At 43.6% G+C, this 24,845-nt stretch overlaps 1 protein-coding gene and 1 long non-coding RNA gene across 3 annotated transcripts; both read left to right on the top strand.

Moving 5' to 3' along the window:
• The first annotated feature begins 213 nt into the window (after positions 1-213).
• TMEM101 (transmembrane protein 101) lies at positions 214-7,069 on the top strand. 2 transcript variants are annotated; one of them, XM_020794058.3, is made up of 4 exons: positions 214-355; positions 1,703-1,883; positions 3,072-3,218; positions 5,337-7,069. In XM_020794058.3, exons 1-4 carry the CDS (start codon positions 255-257, stop codon positions 5,643-5,645), a joined length of 738 nt encoding a protein of 245 aa, XP_020649717.3. In that variant the 5' UTR covers positions 214-254; the 3' UTR covers positions 5,646-7,069. The 2 variants fall into 2 exon arrangements, with proteins under 2 accessions (XP_020649717.3, XP_020649716.3); XM_020794057.3 differs by lacking the exon at positions 214-355 and adding an exon at positions 362-531.
• A 9,726-nt stretch (positions 7,070-16,795) lies between these two features.
• Positions 16,796-18,357, top strand: LOC140708459 (uncharacterized). Its single transcript, XR_013537589.1, has 2 exons — positions 16,796-17,680; positions 17,798-18,357. It is a non-coding gene; the product is annotated as an uncharacterized LOC140708459 (long non-coding RNA).
• Positions 18,358-24,845: the final 6,488 nt, after the last annotated feature.

Raw genomic sequence — 24,845 nt, 5'->3', positions numbered from 1 at the left:
GACTTTGTACTCTGCACGCAACACAGTTATTACAAGAGAATGACAAAAGTTTGTGCCTTTCGAGGATCACGTAACTGGTGAAACCTCTCTCGCTGCAGCTTTCCCGGTCGTAACTCAGACGCTGCACTGTAAACGGCACAAAAGTTTTGAGAGAGGTCAAAAAAATAATTGTGAGGCGGCAGCTTCAAATGGCGGACACAAGGTGTCGCTGTTACGGGTAAGGTAAGGCGTATAGAAGAGTCGAGGAACCCTTCATGCCGTGCGATGAGTTCCAGACGGAAAACTATGGGAGCAGGACGTCAGCGGGAGCGACGCAGCGACGGACCAGGAGCAGACCGGCCAGTGGCAGTGAAAGGTGCCACTAGTTCCGCCCTCCAGGAAGATGGCGGCAGGTAATGGGGGGTTCGGGCGGCGTCGGCGCGGGGCGCTGCGCCTGCTAATGCGGGTTGGGTCGGTGCTGCTCACACGTTTCCCGTTCTGGCACTGCCTCAGCGGCCTCCTCCTCAATGCAGAGCGTGCCGAGGCCCGCCGGTGAGTGGGATCAGCGCGTTTGCAGGGGAGGGAGGGCGCCTCTGCGCACGTGCAGAGGGGCGTTTGTCTTCAGTCCCCCCCCCCCCCCCAGTTTCTCATATACGTGGAAAAGACTAGTCATCGGGGGTGGAAGGATCCCTTGTAAGGAGGCCGCAGGCCAGGGATCTTCCTCTTGGGGGAAGAGAGACTAGGTGGAGGAGAAACCTTAGGGCCCAGGGCTTGTAACCTTGAGGGAAGGGATAGTGGTATGGGAGGTCTGTGTCACAAGTGTGTGTGTGTGGGGGGGGGGGGCATAAGCACAGAGGCTGTGTAAGAATTTGGGGAGCTTTTTAGGAATGAGAGATGGCTGAGGTGGCATATGAAAGATGTACAGGGGATGTTGGAAAAATAGGGAAGGGGGGACTTGAATGCAGTGAAAGAAGCCCAGGGTTAGACAGGGTGCCTCTGTGAGAGAATGGATATGCAAACCGGAAGGGGATTATGGATGGGAAAGGAATTAAGGATAGGGTAAAGGGACAGGGATATCTGGAGAGCCACAGTAGCGTAGTAGATTAGGAGACTGGTGGAGTCTTGCTCTGGGTAGGTGAATGGGTCAGTAGCAGCTCTAGGGCAGAGGGGAACAACCTTGGGCCCTCCAGATTTTGCTGGGCTGCGGCTCCTGACATTCCTCCCCATTGACTAGGCTGGGGGTTGCAACATTAAAGCTGGCTGAAAGCCATACTCGCAGATCCAGAAACCCCCACCCCTCCTTTAGCATGCCTGAAGGGTTGTTGCATTTTGTGGACTTTACCTTTGGAGGCCCCCAAACCATGGGAGGTCCAGCTGGGGGACTACCAGAGACAGGGCCTTTTCCAGAGTGGCTCCTAAATTGTGTTTGCCTGGCACTCCTCTCTTAGCATTGGCCTTGCCACTTGGGGTTCCTGGAAGCTGAAACGAAAGAACGTTTGGAGCGTTGAAGTATTTTCATTCGTGCTTTATAACTTTCTCTGCTCTCTGTGGCAGGATGATTAAATCTTCAGAGGTTTTTAAATGTTGCTTTTAAAAACTTTCAGCTGTTAGGGGAACATTACCTGCAATTACCTTTGTACCCTGGTTGATTTATGGTTTTTAGAAATACTGCAATGCTTGGGAACCATAAAGAATAATTCTCTGTGTTTATTTCTTTGATCAGAAAACCAGACATCCCTGTCCCCTTTCTCTACTTCGACATGGCCGCAGCGGTGCTGTGCGCCAGCTTCATGTCCTTTGGGGTGAAACGTCGGTGGTTTGCCATAGGGGCAGCCCTACAACTTGCTGTCAGCACATATGCAGCATATGTTGGAGGCTATGCACACTATGGAGATTGGCTGAAGGTGAGAAACTCATTTCTTGCCACTTCTTAAAGGCTGTTGTAGAGATGGAAGGAGTTATTGCTGGGTGTGCGAGGACCTGCTATGAATGTTAGAGATCTTGGGTCCAGTCCCAAGTGTCTCCATGTCAAAAGAATCAAATAGCACGTGTTGGGAAGGCATAGTGGAGATTCTGCCCATCAGAATAAAAAGTACTGGTTTAGAGGGACCCTAAGGTGACTGAACAGCTCAGTGGCTTAGGTATCTGGCTATGGAGCCAGAGGCTGGCCCCACTGTGTTTCATGTCAGTGCAGCCAGCCTGTGTGGCCTTGGGCAAGCTGCACAGTCCTAGGATGCCCCCAGAAGAAGGGAATGATAGAGAAAGGGCAGCCCTAAATCAAAATTGACTTGACAGCATGCAATCATTATTACTGACCTGGTATAAGGCAGTTTCCATGATCCTAGAGCAGTGGTAGGAAGATTTCAGGCCTGTGAAATATAATTAAAGAGCACAGAATCTCCCACAGTCTGGCAGTAAGCCTATCAGTGATCTAGGTTCATAGAAATCTGGTGTCATCATTGACTGAAGTCTGATGCAAAACTCCAACACTGTCTCATGCTGTGTGTTCCCTCCTCTGGGCACCAAGATTAATCCTGTAAGTTTTGCATTTCTGTCATGTTTTGGCTATGGTCTAAGACAGAAGTAGGCAAGTGGTGGCCCTTCAGATGTTGCTGGACTGCTACCTCCATCATCCTTCATTGCTGGCCAGGCTGGCAGATGTGTCCAGCACTTGGTTTATGGTCTTGCACTGTTCTGGAGCCATCTGCTTGTAATTTCACAGATCAGAAATGAATGGGGAAAAAATAGAGGAAGATGTCCTAGTTTAATCCAGGTGCCGAGGAGGGAAGGAGTGGGGTAAGGAAGGAAATCTCTGTAGAAGTTTCTGCTGAATCATAAGCTGAACATTGTATGTCCAAATGGAAATCTGAAAGTTCAGAAAAATGAATACTAGTCGATACTAGACCACAGTGGAGGAATGTTCTCTTTTCATGCTAATAAAAAATTTGACTACTTGGGCATTTGAATGTGCTTGAAGTTAGATGTTTATAGTTCATATCATGCAGTAATTCTACAGCCCTGGTTAGGTTGTATTCAGGCTGATATGTTTACTTTTCATTAATTGTCCCACCTGTCTTGTAACATATGGGCAGGTTAGGATGTATTCGCGGACGATAGCCATCATTGGGGGCCTCCTGGTCTTGGCAAGCGGTGCTGGTGAAATCTACCGCCAGAAACCACGGAACAGGTCACTGCAGTCCACTGGGCAAGTTTTCATTGGCATCTACCTCATTTGTGTGGTATGTATGGTGAAGAATCTCACCCGATCCTTAGTTCCCTTCTTGCAAACTGTCTGCTGTTAACAGGGTCTCAAAAGGTTTGCAGAGACAGGTAGTGGACATTTTTTGTGTGCAGTATGAACCAGAAATTGGTTACAGTATGCGCTTTGCTCCGTATTGTGTACTGTTTAAAGAGGAAAGAGAAATCACACAAATATGAAAGCATTCAAAAATTCTTGGAAGAACTTGATGATACTACGTAACATCAGAAAAAGCTACATCAGAATTTCATAATGGAAATTCATAAATTTGTTCAATAGGGGAAAAAACCCTTGTGGCGATGTTGTTGGAAAGACTAAAATTTTTTAAAAGAAGCTCTGTGCTAAAATCCAGCTGATTGAAGGATAGAACACAGGGGAAAGTGTGTGCGCGTCTGTGTGTCTGTTTCTGTCTCTCATGCACACACACACTCACATGTCCTTCTTTTATATACCATATTTTTCGCTCCATAAGACGCCCTCCCCCCCAAAAGGGGTGAAAAGTGTGTGCGTCTTATGAAGCAAATACACTTCTGCAAGGGCTCCCTCCAATGTCGGGGGAAAGCACTTGGAGACCTCTTGGGGTTCAGATCGCAGTGGCGGGGGACCCCCAGGAGGTCTCCGATGGCTTGGAGGAAGCCATCGGGGACCTCCTGGCGGTCCCCACCACTGCAAAGGCAAAAAGGCAGGGGGAAAGGGCGGGAAATTTGAATCTCCCTTCCTTTTCTCCTGCCTTTTTGCCTTCAATGTACCGTATTTTTCACTCCATAATTAGCTGCATCTTACTGTCAGATGTGTCTTATGGAGCGAAAAATACTGTACATCCCAGAACAAAACTCTGTGTGTGTGTATGTGTGTGTGTGTGTGTGTGTGTGTGTGTGTGTGTGTGTGTGTGTGTGTGTGTGTGTGTGTGTGTGTGTGTGCGCGCGTGCGTGCGTACGTACGTACGTATGTACGTACGTACTGTGGTGCCTTGCTTAATGATTACCTTGTTAAATGACGAATTCGCTTGACGATTAGGTTTTTGCGATCGCAAAACGATGTTTGAATGGGAAAAAACTGCTTTACGAACCTATTTTTCCCTTTACGACGACCAGAAAACTGCTGATTGTCAGGTTTCAAAATGGCCACCTGCTGTGCAAAATGGCTCCCCACTGTGTTAGGGACAGATTCTTCACTTTACAGGCACCCGAAAATGGCCACCCTATGGAGGTATTTTGCCCATTGGAATGTATTGAACAGTTTTCAGTGCATTTCAATGGGCTTTTTTATTTCGCTTGACGACAATTTCGCTCTACAGCGATTTCGCTGGAACAGATTAACGTCGTCAAGCGAGGCATCACTGTATGTATGTATGTATGTATGTATGTATGTATGTATGTATGTATGTATGTATGTATGTATGTATGTATGTATGTATGTATGTATGTATGTATCTACAGTGGTGCCCCGCATAGCGAGGTTAATCCGTTCCAGATTAACTGTCGCTATGGGGAAACAACGCTATATGGAACGCTTCAATGGGGCCCAAAACTCACCGTTCAGCGAAGTTTCCCCATCCGGCCGCGGTTTTCGTGCCCTCGGTAAGCGAGGGCAGGGCGCGAAAACGCCATGCGCAGCCATTTTGGGTGTCCGGCGGCCATTTTGGAACCGCCGAACAGCTGTTTTTAAAAATCGCTATGCGAAGATCGGTAAGCGAAACGCTTACCGACCGTCGCAAAGTGATTTTTGCCCTATCTAAACATCGGTATGCGGTCGCATTAGCAATCGCAAAATCCGCATCGCTATGCGGATTCATCGTTAAACGGTGCACTCGTTATGCGAGGCACCACTGTATGTATGTATGTTTATACCAGAGTCGCCCTTTTATCAGAGGAGGTGGGAATTGCATTGTCAAGGGGACAGGTGGTTCTCCATATGATGTTGTTGACCTGTGACCCCCATCTTTACTCCCCTTTGGCTGTTCCCTTTGGCAAGGGCTGTGAGGAATCCCAGTCTGGCTTCTGAGTGGCTGCCTGTTTCCTCTCTCCTGTGTTGTAGGGGTGTCGACCGAAAGACCTCTCTTTCCTAATTTTCAGTGTGTGTCTCCCATTCTTTTCAGGCATACTCCCTTCAGCACAGCAAGGAAGACCGCCAGGCCTATCTCAATGGCATCCTCGGTGGTGAAATCACCCTCCAACTTCTCTTTGTGCTGTATGGTGTTCTCGCCCTCTCCTTCCTCTCTGGCTATTACGTCATCTTAGCAGCCCAGATCCTCTCCGTCATTCTCCCTCTGGTGGTCCTCTTTATTGACGGGAACTTGGGCTACTGGCACGAGTCCCAGCGAGTTGAATTTTGGAACCAAATGAAGCTCATTGGACAGAACATTGGGATTTTTGGGGCCACCATCATTTTGGCCACGGACGGCTGAGAGCAGAAACTGCAAGACCTCAAGTGTGGTGCTTGTTTGGGGCAGGGGGGAGAGAGAGAAATGGCAAAGAAGGGACTTGGTTATATTTTTTTAATCCCCCTATTTATTTTTGTTTTATCATTACTCCTTCTTAAATAGCTATTGCCCCTTCCTGTTGGCAGCTAAATGGACAGTTCCTTCAAAGTCCCAAGCCATTCTGCTGTTCTTAAACCGCACAAATGATGAGGAATTTACTTGCCAGCCTTCCTGCGTTCTGGCATGAGCGACACAGAATGGTTGATGAACCTACACTGTCAGATGTTCGGGATCTTAATCTCCAGGGGCAGGGATGGCGGGTTTTTTTTTCTGTTTTGCATAATCTCCATTTTGTAAGTTAAAGACCACTGGATGAAGCAAACTGGTTTTGATATCGCTTTGCATGCTGCTGCTGGGGCTGGACCCCCATTCCTTGTGTTAAGTTGCCTATGGCACAGAGGTTCTGACTATGCTTTGTATGGTAATGAAGAGCATCCAGATAGTAGCGATGGTCATAGAGTGTGCAGTTCTTTATCTCAAGCTTCCTCAACCTGGTGGCCTCCAGAAGTGGTGAAATATCACTTCACTCAACCTACAACCAGTTGGCTGTGGGATGATGGGAACTGTAGTCCATCACATCTGGAGAGTGTCAGGTCAGGGAAGGTTATATCTAACAGGGTTGAGGATCTGAAAGTTCATAGAGAAATTATAAAAAAACACCCACTGAATCCTTGTCTTGGATTGCTCTTCCTCCCTATCAGTATCAACTTTTTTGTGATAGTTATGTGATACTCCTCCAGGCAAGTCGAAAGGGCAAACTCCTGCCAGCCTGTGTCCAGCACACTCCTGTTCTTGCTGCTCCAGTCAGGTCTGATTCCAGAGGACAGTTGCTCTAGCACTGCTTCTCTCTCGGGGTGCACAGGGAAGAACTTTTTTTGGAATTGAAAAGGTTTGTTTGGAATTCTGCCTACATTGAGGCGATGGCACATTGAGGTACACGTCCAGCTCAGAGTAGAAAAAGTTGCCTTGTTTGATAGTACAGGTTCCAGAATCCCAAGCTGACTAAAAGTTTCTGTGAGTTATGATCCTAAAAATCCTTTTTGTACACTTCAGCTGAGGCTGAGAACTTAGTAGACTGCTTGGGAGTCTCCTTTGGAGAACTCAACCCCCCTGTCATTTGGGATGCAATGATTTTGTATGATTATTTCCACTTTAGGGGAGAATTAGGAGAACTCTGCTGGCCCAGAGAAGGCGCTGCTGTTCTGGAACCAGAGACCATTTAAATCATGTTACTTGTATAGTGCTTTCCCCTTTTCAGCAAGTCCTGCTGATCTGCTGATTTTTTTTTTCTGGATTGCCAGATGGTTTTTCAAGAGGATTAATAGAAAATAAACACATGATCCACACGAGGAGGAGAGTGTGTTTTGTATCGAAGGCCAACACATTTCCATTTCTCTTTTTATGATGCCCCAGATATTTGGATGGCACTAGGTTGGGTAAGGTGCGTTATATGAAGTTACTGACTTTTGGTCTGCATTTGCCAACTTGGATTACAAGTGATGGTTTAGCTTTCAAATCCAGTTGTTAGTACTGTAGCCAGAGCCAAACCTTAATGGCCAGAATGGACATCCTGTAGCATTTTGCAAACCTTTGAGCAGGACTCTGAAAGATTCCCAAGAGGTTAGCATGAGCCACAGACACATGGCTTATAGGAACTTCTGCCTCTCTCCCTGTACCAATGCTGTCCTTTCAGGCAGATGCTTTCATGGAGCTTTATAATATCGTAGGACCATGGTATGTGCGGCGGATCGGTGCCAAACCACCTCCTGAAAAGTGCAGTTATAGAAATGTGACATATAGCATAGTCTCTGGTTCCCTCTAGTGGCCAGTTCTGGTAATACAACTTGAAAACATGTATTTTTAGGATTTTTAATTTAATATTTTCAGGCAGCAGATAAGTGAATCTGTGGATACTGATCCTACAGATACCATGGTCCTAATGCATGTCTCTAGCCAAGTGCAAATTGTAAATTCTGACCAGATCAGTCAAATGCTGTTTGGTCTGGAGTATCCTGGTAGGTCTGAATCAGTGCGTGGGACATGGCTGTTTCTGGTTTTGTTTCTTTCCCCATGCATTTATTGTCCCCACAGACCAGTGATCATCAAGGCTGCAAGGACTGGGCAGAGCTTGCTGTGCTGCTGCCAGTGTTTTAGTCATGGTTATGGTTATATGGATAGGTAACTCACCAATTGTTGGAGGGGGTGTATCATACAGTTCCATTCCTGGCTTGTGCTTCCAGCTCCGTGATCTGCTGTGTGTACTGAGCTGACAATGAAGGGGAGAAACAAAGTGTTTTTTGAACGATAGCCCAGCAGTTTGTAGCGTTCAGATGATTTTTCCAAAGTTAATCGAAATAACTATTTTCTTTTGTGAAATATGGTATCACTTTTTAACTAACTGCTAGGTGGGCTTAAAGTTATAAGTAACTTAATAATATAGCATTTTTAAAAGAAGTAGCATTGTAAAGATCTGATTCCAGATGCCTTCATCAGAACTAGAAAGACAGATTTCATGTCCACATGTGCTCAGAAATCTTAGATAATAATCGTACAACTGCAGAGCTGGAAGGGGCCCTATGGATTGAGTCCAGCCCCTGTCAAGGAGGCCCAGTGGGGAATCGAACTCCCAACCTCTGGCTTTGCAGCCCGAGACCTAAACCATGGACTACCCAGGAGCTACTTGAGGTCTCTGTTTATTGCCAGACATCAACTGAAGATATATGACGCTCCAACTTTGCTGAGACCAAGTAAGTCTGGGTTTGGTTATGCAGAGGATGGGGGACCATCGAGGCACACTCTGCATTCCTCTGGGACCTCTTGTGATAGACGAAAAAGACAATAAAAAGGAATGAATAAGCACCAGCTGTTGCTGAACTAACCATAGTGTACATTCATGGAACACTGGGATGTAAAGGTTCCTGTGGTTATTTGGGGCCCACTGCCGCTCACCTCTTGCACAGCCCATTTAGTAGCAAATGGCATTCAGTCTACTGATTTTCATTGCATTACAGTAAGAAACTGCCATTGAAAATGCTCCAGATGGAACCTCTGGGATCATGTTTAGCAATCATGTCACACCATGCAGATGTTGGGCCTAGTAATTCAACTTTCCTATGCTTGCACACAGAGTTGTGATGAGCTGTGCATGATATGGGCTATAGGTCTCTTCAACTAGAGGAGCAAGAAGAGGCAGTGGCATCATCATCACCATCATCTTAGAACTGCAGAGCTGGAAGAGACCCTCTGGATCATTGAGTCCAGCCCTTGTCAAGGAGGTGCAGCAGGGAGTCAAGCTCCCAACCTCTGGCTCTGCAGCCAGAGGCCTAAACAACTTGAGTTTAGCCGCCCCGAGTAGACAGGCTCTAGAGGGGCGGGGTATAAATTTAATAAATAAATAAATAAATAAATAAATAAATAAATAAATAAATAAATAAATTGAGTTTATAAAAATGTTCCTGTGCCATATGCTGTGCTATCGAAGGACTGATCAAAAGTGGTTGAGCCTGGCTTGCTTCTGCTGACCCTTTTTTCTCCACCATGACCTAAGCTGAGCGTAGAAAAGCAGTCTATTGGTATATTTTAAGGTTTTCCATTTAAAAAAAAAGGATGCATTTCTGTCTGCTGTTACTGCCTGGAAGGAATTGCAATGACAGCAGACGAACACTAGGTGGCCCCCTCCATCTTTACTCGTTATTTTTCCTCTGAGTGATAATGGGGCTTTTACAATGTCATGTGCATATGTGAATACTGTCTCTCTGGTAGCAGTCATTTCTTACACATTTTAAATGACCTGTTTCAAGAGACAGGGCAGAGATAAAAAATATGATCCACACTCAACTCAGATTTTCCACCTGACAATTTTCTTTGCTACCTTCGTAGCTATCTGCCTTTTTTGGGAGGGTGGGGAGAGAAGGTTAATTAAGCCCATGTTCAAAAGCAGTGGAAATGCATAGCAATGCAGAACCAAACAAAGGCAGTGCTAAACTCATGCTGGTGCTAAATCATCCCACAGAGATTACAACCTTCATTTATTCATATACAAACTCCCGTTTTATTCAAAGGAATCCTGAAAAGATTAGCTGCCTTTTAATGCTAGGTATTAAGGGCAAGAATTTTGAAACAAACTCCATCTGTTATATCCTGACACTATAAGCATATTGGTCTATTTCTTGTTCCAGTGGTGAAAAGATTTTATTTTCCTATGCATTTCTAGTAGCTAACTCAGTGAGATGGAGCATCTGGCTTCTCGAATGCTTTTTCCTGGCAGCCAGCCTGGGTAGCCTTGGGCAAGCTGCACTGGTCCCAGAGCACCACCAGAAGAAGGTGAACCACGTCTGAGTACTTTATACCTAGGAAACCTTCTCAGGGGTCATATCGTCTGTTGAGTCAGTTGATTTAACAGCACACCATTGACAGACTGATTGATTATGTTCCCAAGGCAGTCTTATGTATGAAATGGTGAATTGGAGTACGGGTTGGTAATCTCTGAGGAATTTATCTGGACCACATCATGCTTAGTTCAATTTAACCATTAAACCTGTGGCTCAGCCCCCACCCATGGAGCATTACTTCATGCACTGTCAAAGTTCTACGCTGTGAAGATGCTTTATTAATCTCATTCAATCTGCTAAGAGTAAACCCACCAAAATGAATGGGACTTACTGGCATAACTGACCTACATCCTGTTGATTTTGTTGGGTCCATGCTAAGTAGAATGAATGTTAGGATTAGCCCAATATTATTTTATTCTATGTCGTTACTGTAAAGAACAGAGCTTACAAAATGTGTGCTTTCAGAAGAATTTCCCAGTCAGTCTGTGGCATTGGACTGATTTATCTTTTATTTAATTTATTTTTGATAGGGCCCAGATCATTCTTGTAAGTTAACAGCTTGCACATTTTTAAACAACTGGATTTTAAAGGTGAGTAGTAGTCTACGTGGTGGCGCTGCGGGCTAAACCGCAGAAGCCTGTGCTGCAGGGTCAGAAGACCAAGCAGTCGTAAGATCGAATCCACGCGACGGAGTGAGCGCCCGTCGCTTGTCCCAGCTCCCGCCATGAAAGCATGCAAATGCAAGTAGATCAATAGGGACCACCTCGGTGGGAAGGTAACAGCGTTCCGTGTCTAAGTCGCACTGGCCATGTGACCACGGAAAGATTGTCTTCGGACAAAATGCTGGCTCTATGGCTTGGAAACGGGAATGAGCACTGCCCCCTAGAGTCAAACACGACTGGACAAAAATTGTGAAGGGGAACCTTTACCTTTTTTTTAGTAGTCTATGTTCCCATCCTGGCCAAACAGGAAGGAGGCCCCTTACTTCATGGCAAGCATGGAAATGGGCTACTAGCCTCTTAGTCTTAAGGTTGTTAAATGGTTAACATGCCACTTACTACTGTACCTCCCTCTTTACCAGATTCTTTCTTATGTCTTGAGACTCTGTAGGTTTATATGTTAAGTTTTTAAAATCTAGTTCAAGATGCTTTTTAAGGCTACTACATTTTCCTTCTGATTTAGGGGGGAGTGGGTGTTACACATAAACAGTTAAGAGAAAGGGAATTCTTCAACCTCTGAAAGCATTTGAGTACTCAACAAAAACTTTGCTCATCTTATGGGATTTGCAAACTTGTTTGCTTTGCAACTGTTTTCTGAGACTTTAGCAGGGAATTCATTTGAAGTTTGATTTCTCAAATGCAAATGACTGCCCTGAATGATATCGCTTTGAAGAGGTCTAGTTCCATCCACAGAAATCTTTGCAAATGGGAACAAATGATGTGAAACGTGGTTACCAGTTCTCAAGAACAAAACAATCCCAAGGAATAATAGCGTGGCCTCCTGACACCTCCAAGTCAAATATTTATTATATGGCCTAGGCTTTCATGTTGATGTCCCTCGTTTTTTTTTGTTGTTGTTGTTCTAGATGAAATTGTTCTTCTGGTAGATTTTCCAGGCTTTATAAAGCTGTAATAACTGTGCGCGCCTGATGTGAGTTGGGCGGAGGGAATGGGGTTGCAAGCTGCCTTTTCTTTTTCTGCCACAGGAGAAATTGATGGTGTTACCAATGTGGAAACAATGAGTAACACAGGACAAAAACCCAAGGCAGTTTGTCCTCTGCATCCAGAACAAAGCCATCCTTTTAGAACATGGCTTTTGAGGTAAGCATCGGACAATGGCTCCTGCAGCATTCTGGGTAACCTGTCCTTGTGCAATCATTCATTTTTGGCAAGCCCCTTTCATTCTTGTGTGTGTTGGGTTTAATATGTTTTTATAATTGTTGTGCTTTACTTCAATAATATTGGTTGAAGGAAAAATTGGTTTAAAGGATTAAATCAAAGAAAGGAAAAGAATAGCTTCATATTTGTATACTAAGCAACAGCTTGGTGCTTTCCAGCTGAAGCTCAGCTGCACCCTTGACTGTCCTCAACTGCGGTGACCAACGGGCATGGAGTTGGGGAACCACGAGGGTTGTAGTCTAACATATCTAGAGGGCACCAGATGGGGAAACAGCTGGCATGGAGTGCCTCAGCATATTATGGGAGAGCTGTGCAAGTAAGTAGAGAAAATATATAATTTCTACAGAAATATAAAGTGGAAAATAGTATAGATAAAAATAGACTGATCTGTATGATAGCACTGTGTGATAATAGGGCGTCCGTGTGTAGGGCAATTTTTTCTGCTTTACTGCTTACAAGTGAGATGTAAAACACTTTGCCACTCAGTGGAGTACACCTGGGCAATATGTCTGCCAGCCATATCTTTTCCCACGATGTGCCATTCTGTTCTCCCTCCCATTCTTGGTCCTGCTTCTCCAATGGATATTTGGGATTCTACAGCTACCCAAAGCGTGTATACCTTTACATGTATACCTTTCCTTTAAATTTATGTTTTGCAATCTTTGGTGTCCACTTTTCTACTTCAGCTAGTTTTCGGTGCTTCAGGAAATTTTTTTTTTTTTTACTCTTAACACACAGGATTCTCTAAGAATTCCCCGGACAGAATTCTGGGAGGTCCAGCCCACAGACTCACACCTATATTTCACTCACCTGAAGGGCCTCGTACCAAGGCTCCATAGGCTAGCTCTGACCTAGTTTCCTGTTAAAAAAGGAAGCTGCCCCAGTGCTGACTGGGAGCCCACTATCTACAGGGAACAAGACTACATATCCCAGGAACCCCTAGGATTCCCACACAGTAGCAGGGCAGCTTCCTGTTTCTAACAGCTAGGCTGGAGCCTTCAATTTAGGCCCTTCTCCAGGTGGTGAAAATGCAGGTGTGTCTGAAGATGTGGGTGTCGGTCTGCAGGCTGGAACTTCTAGTATTATACTCTAGGAATTCTTGGAGAATTCTGGGGAACAGAGTCCAAAAACATCCAAATGACACATCCTGATATGGTATTTCTGATTACAATGCATAGATGTGAAGCAGGGCAATGAAGAAAGCTGAGAGGAAAAAAGAAATCAGACCAATTTTGGAAGTGTTGTTGAGAGAGAGTTTTATAAATACCATTGCCCATCAGAAGGACAAATGAGTAGGTGCTAGAATAAATCGAGCCTGAACTCTTATTAGAAGTCAAAATGACTAAATTGAGGGTATTGTAGTTTGGGGCATGTAATGAGAAAGCATGACTCACTAGGAAGATAGTAATGCTGGGAAAAGTGGAAGGAGGGAGAAAAAAAAACTGGAAGACTGAAGATGGATTGACTCAGTAAAGGAAGACATGGCCTTTTAAAGTGCAGTTTGAGCAGGACTGGTAATAATAATAGGGCCTCCATTAATTCCTATGGTCACCATAGGTTGGAAATGATTTGATGGTTTTCTGAGCCTTCCATCCCGTCTTTGGCTTTTAAGAACACCATGAACCCCATCTTTACTGATAATGGGACAGCTGGGATTCTGCTAATTAATCCTCCAAGGCTGTAATTTTGTTTATAACGTCTCTGAAGCAGCTGTGGCCGCTTCCCTTTTGCATTCTGGAAACAGGAAGTGCCTTTTGTTATCTTCCCAGTGTTCTTCATTCTTTAAGGAAAAAGAAGATCCCAAACTTCATGGCACATGTAGATGAAATCTGTACATTTAAAACATAAAAACTGGAAAACTGCAGTCAAAATCCCTCTAAAATGCCTCAAAATGTCCTGAAATGTTTTGCTTTTGAAAGCAAGTACTGTAAGTGTTGTTCATTACACCTAAATAACTTGAGTGTTTCTTTAAAAAGTAACTTTATAATTTCCAGTTATAGCAGTTATATCCAGAAATAGTTAAGATAATTAAGATAAGTTTTGTTACTTCCAAGCCCTAATTATTAGTTTAAACACACACACACACACGTACTCTGTACAAAAGTATGCCACCAAAGCAATAAAAAAAAAAAACTAATGTAAAGGGTGTGACTTTTTAAAGAATTACTTGCTACTAATACTTGCTACTAATACTGAGGCAAAGACAAGCAACACATGCCTAGAAGCATTATTTCTAGTCAGCATGAGGGGAAAGAGAAATTTTGATTGATGGTTCAGGCGTAACAGAGATATCAGCCATAATGGCAAAAAAGGTTTCAATGCTGAGTAAATTATGACCTTTGTAAAATTATATTTGAACAAGTCAGACACAAAGAGGAAATGCAGCCTCTTTGATAAGCTATGTTTATGCATCTCTGAACCAAAAATTACTTTATTGATTATTAGATTAGTAAAGAATATCTACAAGAGAGTATCTACTAGTATCCAGACATGAGGTAAGACTACCCAATTTAGCTTCTATTGTCTTTTTTAAAAATTATTTCCCTCATCAATTCAACAGAGCTGGAAAATATGCTATTTAAAAAGATGTATAGTTTTATTTAACTTGAGTTTCCTTCTTCTAATAAGGAATGTGTATGTTTCTGGGCAACAAGTTGATTGTGCATGTGTATTGCATGAGGTATAAAATGGATTAACAGAGCCTAGTTTGAATGTCTGCAGCCTGGTTCTTCTAAGGATCATGACTAAATCTGGACTCTGGGCTTTTAGTCTTTAACCAGACCCCCTACCTCTGTTTTTTGATTTGTTTACCAATGTGCCTGATGAAGAATGCTGCAGAGCTCAAAAGGTTGTACGCTATTTATTGACCTTTGACTTGGCTTAATACTAGACTGTTGGTTCATTTCCTAAAGCCAGTATGCTACTTTTGGTTCTTGATCATGCCGTGCCTCCAATGTGACACTGATGCCATCACCATCAAACACACACACACACACGTACTCTGTACAAAAGTATGCCACCAAAGCAATAAAAAAAAAAAACTAATGTAAAGGGTGTGACTTTTTAAAGAATTACTTGCAAGGCTGACCTAAGATATTTGGCTGCCTGAGGCAGATAACAAGCTTGTGCTTGCACCTCTCTTTCACCTATTAAAGCCACCTGACCTAGAGGTCCAGGCTAGCGAGGGGACAGTGAGGCAGCAGGCTTGCTTGGGTACAGAGCAGGTATTGCGGCATACGCAGTAGATGGGAGCTGGCAGAGTGTTTAGGAGAGACAGCTCTGAAAGATGCCACCTGAGCCATTTGCCTCATTCTGCCTAATGGTAGGGTTGGCCCCTGGAAAGAGCAGAGGGTATGTAACTCAGGAAAGGGACCTGGGCAGTAGGGGTAGTAGCTGGACAGGATGACCTTGCATAAGCAGCTCCTACTCATCCTTTCATTCTTAAACCAATTCTCATAGTCAACGTTAGGCCAGATTTCTGATGGGTCAAGTGGACTGGTGATCTTTGGACCTCCCCCTGCCCCTTCCCTTGTACAATCCAGTTCCATTTACTGGTTTATCTGTAACCAGCTGCTGTTCTACAGGGCCCATTAGGCACTATATTTGTTTTCTTGTTATCATTGGTGCCATGTGACATGATTTATAGGGGGACTAGCTGATGGGTGGTCCTTTCTTAATAGGGGAGAGGAACATGAGCATCTTCTGGATCCCTTATTCATCGTCTTATACACCAATTATCCCTCCCCCTCCCTCAACTAGGGATGTTTTACTCACTTTCCAGTTTGCGTGATTTTCCCATGAGTTCACTCACATATGTCTGTTCCACCGATTTCTCTACCATTAGATAGCATGAAGCAACTGCCTCAGGTGGCATAGCTGGAGGTGAGGTGTTTAAAGACAAAGCCATTCTTAGTCCTGATTACAGACTATTCTTCATCCCCTCATCCAAGCTAGTGCACTGTCCCTCTCAGATGAGATAGAAGACAACAGGCCATTGTTCATGTGGAAGATTCAAGCATCCATCCGGTTGATTTATCTGTGTAGAATGGAATTTGTTATCATTTGCCTCCGGCAATAAATGTCTTGGGATTGAACTGGTCCATTCTATCCCATTTTTGCATTTATCTGTAAATTAAACAAGCAATCAAATTTGCATGAGAATTAACATGCATATTTTAAATGAGCTTTCCCTGGAAATTGGCACTTTTGAATAAATTTCAATACTGTTATCAAGCTGAGATCTGCAATATAACACTAGGAAGTGGAGAAGCTCAGTGGAGAAGTAAATTTTAATTTATCTGGTAAGTTGAGAGGTGGGGATCAGGTCAGTTCTCATCAAAATTTAGAAATAACAGGTTCTCAAGACACCCTCATCTTCAACCCACAAAGCACATAGAGACCCCATGAAAATGTGGAATGTCATTGATATGCCTAAAACCAACTATCATACTTACATTGTCATTGAACCTAGCCACTATATATAGGTATGTGATTAAAACTGCTAGTGTTTGCACAGCGTAGTCTTAAAGATTGATTACTGTAATGCTCTCTGCATAGGGCTGCCCGTGAAGCTGATACAGGAACTTCAGCAGGTTCAGAATACAGTGGCCAAGTTGATCTCTGGAGTGAATAAGTTTGATCCTATTTCTCCAGTCCTGGCTTGCCTGCATTGGTTACCTGTTCCTTTCTGTATCAGGTCCAAGCTTTTGGTCTTAATATGTAAAGCCTTTAACTGTTTCAGACCTCAATACCTGTTGGACCATCTCTCCCAAAGAACTACCACTTTCTCCACCTAGTCCTCCCAGTCCTTGTTGTTATAGGTGGCCGTGCTGAGAGAGGCAAGGAGGGTTTCCATTAGGAACTGGCCTTTCTTGGTGGTGGCTCCCATCACTTTGGAGCAGCCTCGCATTAGAGATCTGGCTGGCCCTCTTTTCTCCAGGCATTCAAGAAATTAGTGAAAACTGAACTGTTTAAAGAGGCCTTTAAGGACATTCTTCCTTTAGGTAGTGTTTTGACCCATGGCTTAATTTTTATCTTAGAGGACAGTGGCCATCATTTAGCTATTAGTCTTGAGTTTTGTTGTTTGGTCGGTTTTCTTTTTCTTTATTTATTTCTGGAGGGTTGAGGTGTGTTGTTAGGGGAAGCTAGGCTGGCCCCATCTTTGCTGTCCTTTCGCAGGCAGGCAAAGACCTTTCCCTTCAGGCAGGCTTTTCCTTAAGGACTAGTGGTCTGAGAAGGGTTTTAAATGGACTGTTGCGCTCATTTGTTTTAAATGTGTTTTAATATTGATCTTACCGTGTTTCCCCAAAAACATGGCAGGGTCTTATATTAATTTTTGCTCCCAAAAACTGCATTCGGGCTTATTTTCAGGGGATGTTTTTATTTTTTCTTGTACAACAATCTACATTTATTCAAATACAGTCATGTCATCTTCTTCTGGTTGCTGCACAGTGGTGGAGGGTGGAGTTTCACTTAACTGGGGCTTATTTTTTGGGGTAGGGCTTATGAGCATCCTGAAAAATCATATGAGGGCTTATTTTCAGGTTAGGTCTTATTTTCGGGGAAACAGTAGTTAAAATTTCAATATAAGACTTGTTTAATTCTTTTAAAATATTTGTATACTAACTGTTTATATATTTTAAATACTGTTTTAGTGATGTAAACCACCTTGGGTCCTTTTGGAGAGAAAGACAGGAAACAGACAGGCAGACAGACAAACAAACACATTGTAGTAAGTGGCATTTTCCTGTTCGATGCCCTCTTCCAAAATACTCTCTTCTGTTCTCATTCCCACTCAGTTTTTCTCCTTTTCCTCCCCTCAGAATGTTACCCATTGTCTTTGTTCCAGGGCTTCAACATCTGGATAACACAAAGAACTGATCACTTCATTCATAAAAGACAATAACTTCGGTGTTGCCATCCTCATCCACATCCTGCTCCTTTTATCCCTGATGTCTCAAGGGGTGCTTACGCAGGGCTGAAGTCCTAACCCAAACTATTACAGCCAAGGTATGGAGCTCTTGTCCCTCTAGACTTTTGGCCGCCAACCTTCAGAATCCTTTACTATTCTCTCTGCTTCCTGGGGCTTCTAGGTGTTGAAGTCCAAATGATCTGTCAAGCCAAAGGTGTTTGTAACATTTGCCTGATCCTATATGTGTCTACTCAGAAAGAAGAGCAATTAATTGTGTTCCGTGGAACCGACTTCCAGGTAAGCCGGCATAGGACTGCAGCTCTTCCAGGAGGTAGATGAGACAAGCTATCATGCTTGAAACAAGCAAAAGTACCTCAGGTTCAGATGGAACTGACTGACCTTCCTGGTCTCGAAACAGTTGTAAATGGAACCAGACAATGTTCTGTTCTCTATGAACTCAGTTGACCGTACATTTTGTATAAAGGGATTCTCCAGACTATGTGCTGTTGTTTGGGAGAATAATAATAGAGGATACATTATTTACCCACAGCAGATTTTCAGAGGTCTCTTGAACCAAAACAAGGTATGATTCCAGAGGACAATGACATAACAGGTGTTTCTAATGAGCAAGGCAAATTAATCATTTTGGTTCTCCTTGTTCTTTTATGTACAAGAACAGAACGAGGCATTAGCTTGGCAAAAGCTTAACCCGTCCTGCCACACCTGCCAATTCTTTTCTCTGGAGGCCAGGGATTTTTTCCCTCTCCATTGCCATGCCTGGAAAATGAAATGAGAAACTGTCCATGGAGGGAAACCTGGAAGGAAGAATTGGCAGGAGTGCTAAGAGCTGGGCATCATCTCTCACTCATATGTCACTCTCTGAAAGAGTTTCTGTTTTTCTTTCATAGTGCTTTCCATCATCCTTACAAAGGATGCCCAAGGCAAGCAACCCTGTGTTTCCCCCAGAATATCTATTGTGGCCCTTACAAGAGTGAGAAGAGCCTTGTGGCACAGTGGTTAAACTGCAGTACTGCAGCCAAAACTCTGCTCAACACCCAGATTCAATCCCAGGTAGCTGGCTCGAGGTTCATTCAACCTTCCATTCTTCTGAGGTCGGTAAACTGAGTATCCAGCTTGCTGTGGGGATGAGAGAATGTATAGCCTGCATAATTGAATTGTAAACCACCCAGAGAATGCTTTAAGCATTACTGTTTGGAAATATGGGGTACTGGGACTTTTTAAATATATCAGCAGGGAGGATGGCAGCATCTGCCACCTGCTTCAAGCTCCTTGTTTTGCACTGAGCTTAGTGACAGTTCTCATCTATATTTGGTGGAGACGAATACTGCTATAACTAGTTTGTTGAGAAAGAGCTGTCTGCATTTTGGGACTGTCCCTGAGCAGTGGGTGTTGTTGTGATAAGTAATCTGAATTTAAGAATTAATCACTATACAGTGGTGCCTCGCAAGACGGGTGCTCCGTTTAACAATGAATCCACATTACGATGAGGTTTTTGCGATCACAAAAGTGATCACAAAACGATGTTTTGAATGGGGGAATTTCGCTGCGCGATGATCGGTTCCCTGTTTCGGGAACCGATTTTCGCTTCCCGACGATCAAAACAGCTGATCGTCGGGTTTTCAAAATGGCCACCGGGTGCTCAAAATGGCTCCCTGCTGTGTTTAGGAGCCATTTTCTGCTGCACAGGCACCCGAAAATGGACGCCCCTATGGAGGATCTTCGCTGGACGGTGAGTTCTTAGCCGATTGGAAAACATTAATCAGGTTTTAGTGCATTTCAATGGCTTTTTTATTTTCGCTTTACGACGTTTTCGTTCTACAGCGATTTCGCTGGAACAAATTAACATCATAATGTGAGGCACCACTGTACCACGTTGTTAAATGTGCGCGGTATTTTTCCCTTCAAAATCAAAGTAAAGGAAAAAAAACACCAAGCCAAATCTTGCTCTGTGGTTTCCGTGGCAGAAGACATCTGCTTTCTTTGAGATCATGCTACAAACCATCTTTTCCTAGACACTACTGGCCTTACAGCACCGACCTTTAGTTGTCCAAATGGAATGACTCCGAATTTAACTATAAATACATGTAGCATACCTGAAAATCAGAACTTCAGATTTTAAAATAAAAATGTGTTCTGCTTTTGAAATCTGACTTCTACAATTTCACATACTCATTCAACAATTTGGATTGAACCGTTCATTCTCTCTCCTGGAAGAATCTAGCTTTATTAGAAGAAGGAGACCTTTGGGTCAAAGCCCAATGTTTTGTTTTATATGTACATAACCGCTAGCTTGCCACACCCAGTATGCTGGCAAGATTCATAAAGTTCTGGCAAACGGAAAGGAAAAGTTGTAGCTATTTATAAATTTTCCGTGACTCTCAGTGGAAGGCACAAAATTTGTTTTTCTGAATCAGGATTTAGTTTCAGACCTCAGAGCAGAACCAGACGACACAATTAGCACATTATGAGACACTGAGCTTGCTTCTGAGGTGAAAGATATATGTTGATCCAATCACAACTTTGCCTCCATTTGCATGGTGCAAATTAGCTGAATTTTATGAATGGTCTTTGGGAGATAAACACAGGTTTCATTAGCAAGTCTAATTTCTCAGGCACATACAGTGATGCCTTGCAAGACCAAAATAATTTGTTCTGCGAGTCGTTTCATATTGCGAAAATTTCATCTTGTGAAGCACGGTTTCCCATAGGAATGCATTGAAATTTAATTAATGCATTCCTATTTGTCTTGCGAAGCACGGCCATAGAAAAATTTGTCTTGCGAGTCCCCCCCAAAAATCGCAAAACACTTTTGTCTTGTGAGTTTTTCGTTGTGCGAGGCATTCGTCTTGCGAGGCATCACTGTAGCTTGGAAGGAATCCCATGGCTGGAGGGAAAAGGGTTCCAACAACAGCAAAGACACATTTTGCCAAAATGAGGAGATTTGAACTTAAGTTGAATCATGTGGATTCCAAATTACTCTGAACCAAATCAGGCTGTTTTCCAAAAGGGAGTCTGAAGTGAATCTTGCAGTGGATTCCACATCCTTAGTTTACAAAAACATCCTTTGTGATTATACTACGCAAGGGGAATAGTGACATAAAGATGTAGCAAAAGAAGAATCCAAAAAAATTCTTATTGATGGATAAGTAGTTTAGCTCAGTAGTTTGTTTGTTTGTTTGTTTATTTATTTATTTATTTATTTATTTAATTTTTGCCCCACCCCTCTAGACAGTGTCTACTCAGGGTGGCTTACAAATAAAACACAGCAATATAACATATGTGATATCTTAAAATTACAATTAAAATTACAATTATAGCAATTGATTACAACCAAGACATTACCAAGATGGCATACCATAAGGACAAAGAAAAGAAAGAGATAAGGGTGAAAATCACTTAATTGACTGGAGGGAAGGCCTGCTTGAATAGCCAAGTTTTTAACTGACTTTTAAAAACGCCCAGCGAGGGTGCTAGCCGAATTTCGGTTGGAAGGATGTTCCACAGCCGAGGGGCCACTGCTGAGAAGGCCTGGTTTCTTGTTTTTTCCTTCCGGGCCTCCCTTGGCGTCAGGCTCCTCAGCCGTCCTTGCTGGCTATGATGGGTGATTTGGGTAGATCTGGGTGGGAGAAGACGATCTGCCAAATATTGAGGTCCCAAACCGTTTAGGGCTTTATAAGTAATCATAAGCACTTTGAAATCAACAAAGAAACGGATGGGCAACCAGTGCAAGGCTGCCAGAGTGGGGGAGATATACTGATTTTCTCACCCCACTTAGAAGCCTGGCTGCTGCATTCTGGACCCCCTGAAGTTTCCGCGTCAACCTCAAAGGCAGCCCCACGTAGAGTGCATTACAATGGTCTAATCTCGAGATTACGAGCGTATGGACAAGAGTAGTGAGGGCCCCCCCATCAAGATATGGTCGCAGCTGGGTATGATTTGGAGTTCAGTTCCCCACTGGTCTTCTTGACAGGGGCTGGACCTGATGATCCAAAGGGTTCCTTCTAGCTCTGCAGTTATAAGATTATTGTAGTCTAAGCTTATTATTATCTCTTTCACACCAGGCAGTGTTGCTAATCTGTTGGCATCTGAGCTTCAGAATACATCTGATCCTGCCCCATTTCCTTTTGTTCTTTTTCCCTCCCTTTGGTCTTCAGCCAACAAGGATTTCTACTCTGTAGATCTGTCTTGTAACCTTTGGTTAGATTGCTCTTGATTGCTTTCCTAGCAAATGGGATGGAAACCTACCTTTGGCTCATCTCAGGATGCAGACTGGGAACACGCTCGAGTCTGTCCACAAGCTGTTCACTGCATGATATTTTAGACAACATTCTGCCATTTGTACATTGTCCTAAATGGCCGGACCACGGTATGCATTAAGAGGAACAGCAGCGATTAAATGAGCCCCTCTCCTGCTTTTCTGTTTACTCAGTGAAATACCAAACAATCTGAAATCACAGAGTCTGCAAATAGTACATCGCCTTCCAGTCTCCCTCTTCCTCATCGTAAATGGGGGAACGGGAAGGAGGTTGCTTAGACTTTTCTCTTCTTCAAATGGAGAAGACCTGAGGATAGAAAAGGCCTTTCTCCTGGGTCTTCCTGTTAGGACAAGTATTTAGCTCCCCTTTTTAGAGCTTGGAAAATTACTTTCAGAAAGTAATTAGTTACTCTTACCACTTTTTAAAAATAGCTTCGTTTCCCCTTTTTTAGAAGTAACTATATCATTCATATAAAGGCATTTCTTTTTTAAAAAATCTGAATGAATACCATAAAGTATGACAGACAGACAGACAGACAATGACTGTTTGATATTTCTTCCACCACCAACAAGTATGGTACAGTGGACAGAGTGACAGATTAGAACTCAGGAGACCTCGGTTCAAATCCCCGCTCAACCATGGAAACTCACTGGGTGATAGTACTGGTAAAAATACTCCTTAAATATCTCATGTGCTTGAAAGATCTATTAGGTTTGCTATACGCTGACTCGGAATTGATGGCCCAAAAGACACACACAATATTTAGTGACTAGTTGTTACTCTAAAATCAAGTAACAATTTACATTGTGAAAGGGGTTATGTTTTTCTCTTTGTAAGTGATGATGGTTTAGCTGCAATGTTATCCCCAAGATTTTGCACACTTAGTGGTGCTGGGAGGGTGGCTGGCTGGGTGGGAAGTGTTCCTGGTGGTATTTGCTAGATCAGAGCTGCTAAGTCTCCGGTATGACCCCCAGTAAAGAAAATATGATTCTAGCAATCCAAGTGACATAAACAATATCCACAGCTCTGGCTAATCTAGCTAAAATCATGCTCCCATTAAGATGAAATGTTACAACCACTGCCTTGTCCTCTTTCTTGAGCAAGGGATGTGTAAGCAGAGCCACAAACTTGGTCTCCAACTGTTTTCTCTGACCCCTGAGGGACAAAACCAAGGCAGATCTTGTCCGAGTTAACCCCCTCCCCTGCTGTGCCAGGGGCACTAAAAGCGAAGCCCACCATGGGAGATCACGAGTCACAGAGAGGAAGAGGATGACGACAGCAAGGTGTTCATGGTGGATGAAGGCTAGAGGCAGGCCATTGCTTCTAGTTAAAGCAGGCAAACTCAGAACCATCACAAATGAGATTTCCTTTAGAATTGATAAGTTTGTTCTCCTTGCAGTCCAGGGGAATCTCAAGAGCCTCCCCCAGCACCACAATTCAAAAGCATCAAATTTTTGGTGGTCAGCCGCCTTGATGGTCCAGCTCTCACTTCCATATATTACAGGAAAATCCATAGCTTTGACTATGCAGACCTTTGACGGCAAGGTGATGCCTCTGCTTTTTAAGATGCTGTCTAGGTTTGTCATCGTTTTTCTCCCAAGAAGCAGGCGTCTTCTAATTTCGTGGCTGCTGCCACCATCTGCAGTGATCATGGAGCCCAAGAAAGTAAAATCTTTCACTGCCTCCATATCTTCCCCTTCTATTTCCCAGGAGGTGATGGCACCAGTGGCCATGATCTTAGTTTTTTTGATGTTGAGTTTCAGGCCATTTTTTGCACTCTCCTCTTTCACCCTCATTAAGAGGTTCTTTAATTCCTCCTCACTTTCTGCCATCAGAGTGGTATCATCTGCATATCTGAGGTTGTTGACATTTCTTCCGGCAAGCTTAATTCCGGCTTGGGATTCATCCAGTCCTGCCTTTCGCATGATGCATTCTGCATATAAGTTAAATAAGCAGGGAGACAAAATACAGCAAGATTAGGGTGGGGGATTATTAGGGTGGGTTGATGTGTGATGTCTTTTTAGTAAAAAGTTCCATCGGACAGGATGATCTGTCTGCCCCATTTGTATTTCTGTAGCCTTTTCAGCCATATACCCAGCTCTGTTTCAAGTCCGGGAAAGGCTTCATTGGTCATCACCTGCCATCTGGAAGCAGATGAATGGGTTGGGATGACTATTTGCAGAGGGTTGCCAGCCATTTGAGTAAGAAAATGGGCATGACTCAATGACCACCAGGTGGCCGCTTCCTCCAACCTCTCCCCATCTCTCACCTTTTGGGCCTTGTGCATACATTTAAAAAAGCTAATGCAGCCATGGAAAGCCATTGTGAAGGCTATGAAGGGTGAATTGGCATCTTTTGTGTACACAGAAGAGACAAGGGGGCCCCCTTTTAATTGACTCATTCCACTCTGCCTTATCTTGTTCAAACACACATTTGTCCTCCAATCGATTAGTAGAGGAGGTTCTGGGGCAAACAACCGGCTGTCTTTCTTACAACGATTACATTGATTGCTAATTGACCTCCTGATGTCAAAGTCAGCTGGTGATGAGTTTTCTCTTTTTGCATGACCTGACTTTCTTTTTTCCTAACTTAAAAAAAAAACAAACCGCACATAACAGCTGCACCTGATCACTTTTTCCCAGCGTGGTTGGCTCATTCTACCTGCTGGGTCTTTGGGGCAGGCCTTGCTAAAGAGACTTTTAACTCTG

The sequence above is a fragment of the Pogona vitticeps genome, chromosome 6, assembly GCF_051106095.1.
Source record: "Pogona vitticeps strain Pit_001003342236 chromosome 6, PviZW2.1, whole genome shotgun sequence".
In the NCBI taxonomy this organism is placed as follows: domain Eukaryota; kingdom Metazoa; phylum Chordata; class Lepidosauria; order Squamata; family Agamidae; genus Pogona; species Pogona vitticeps.
This window is presented reverse-complemented; position numbering and strand designations above follow the sequence as displayed.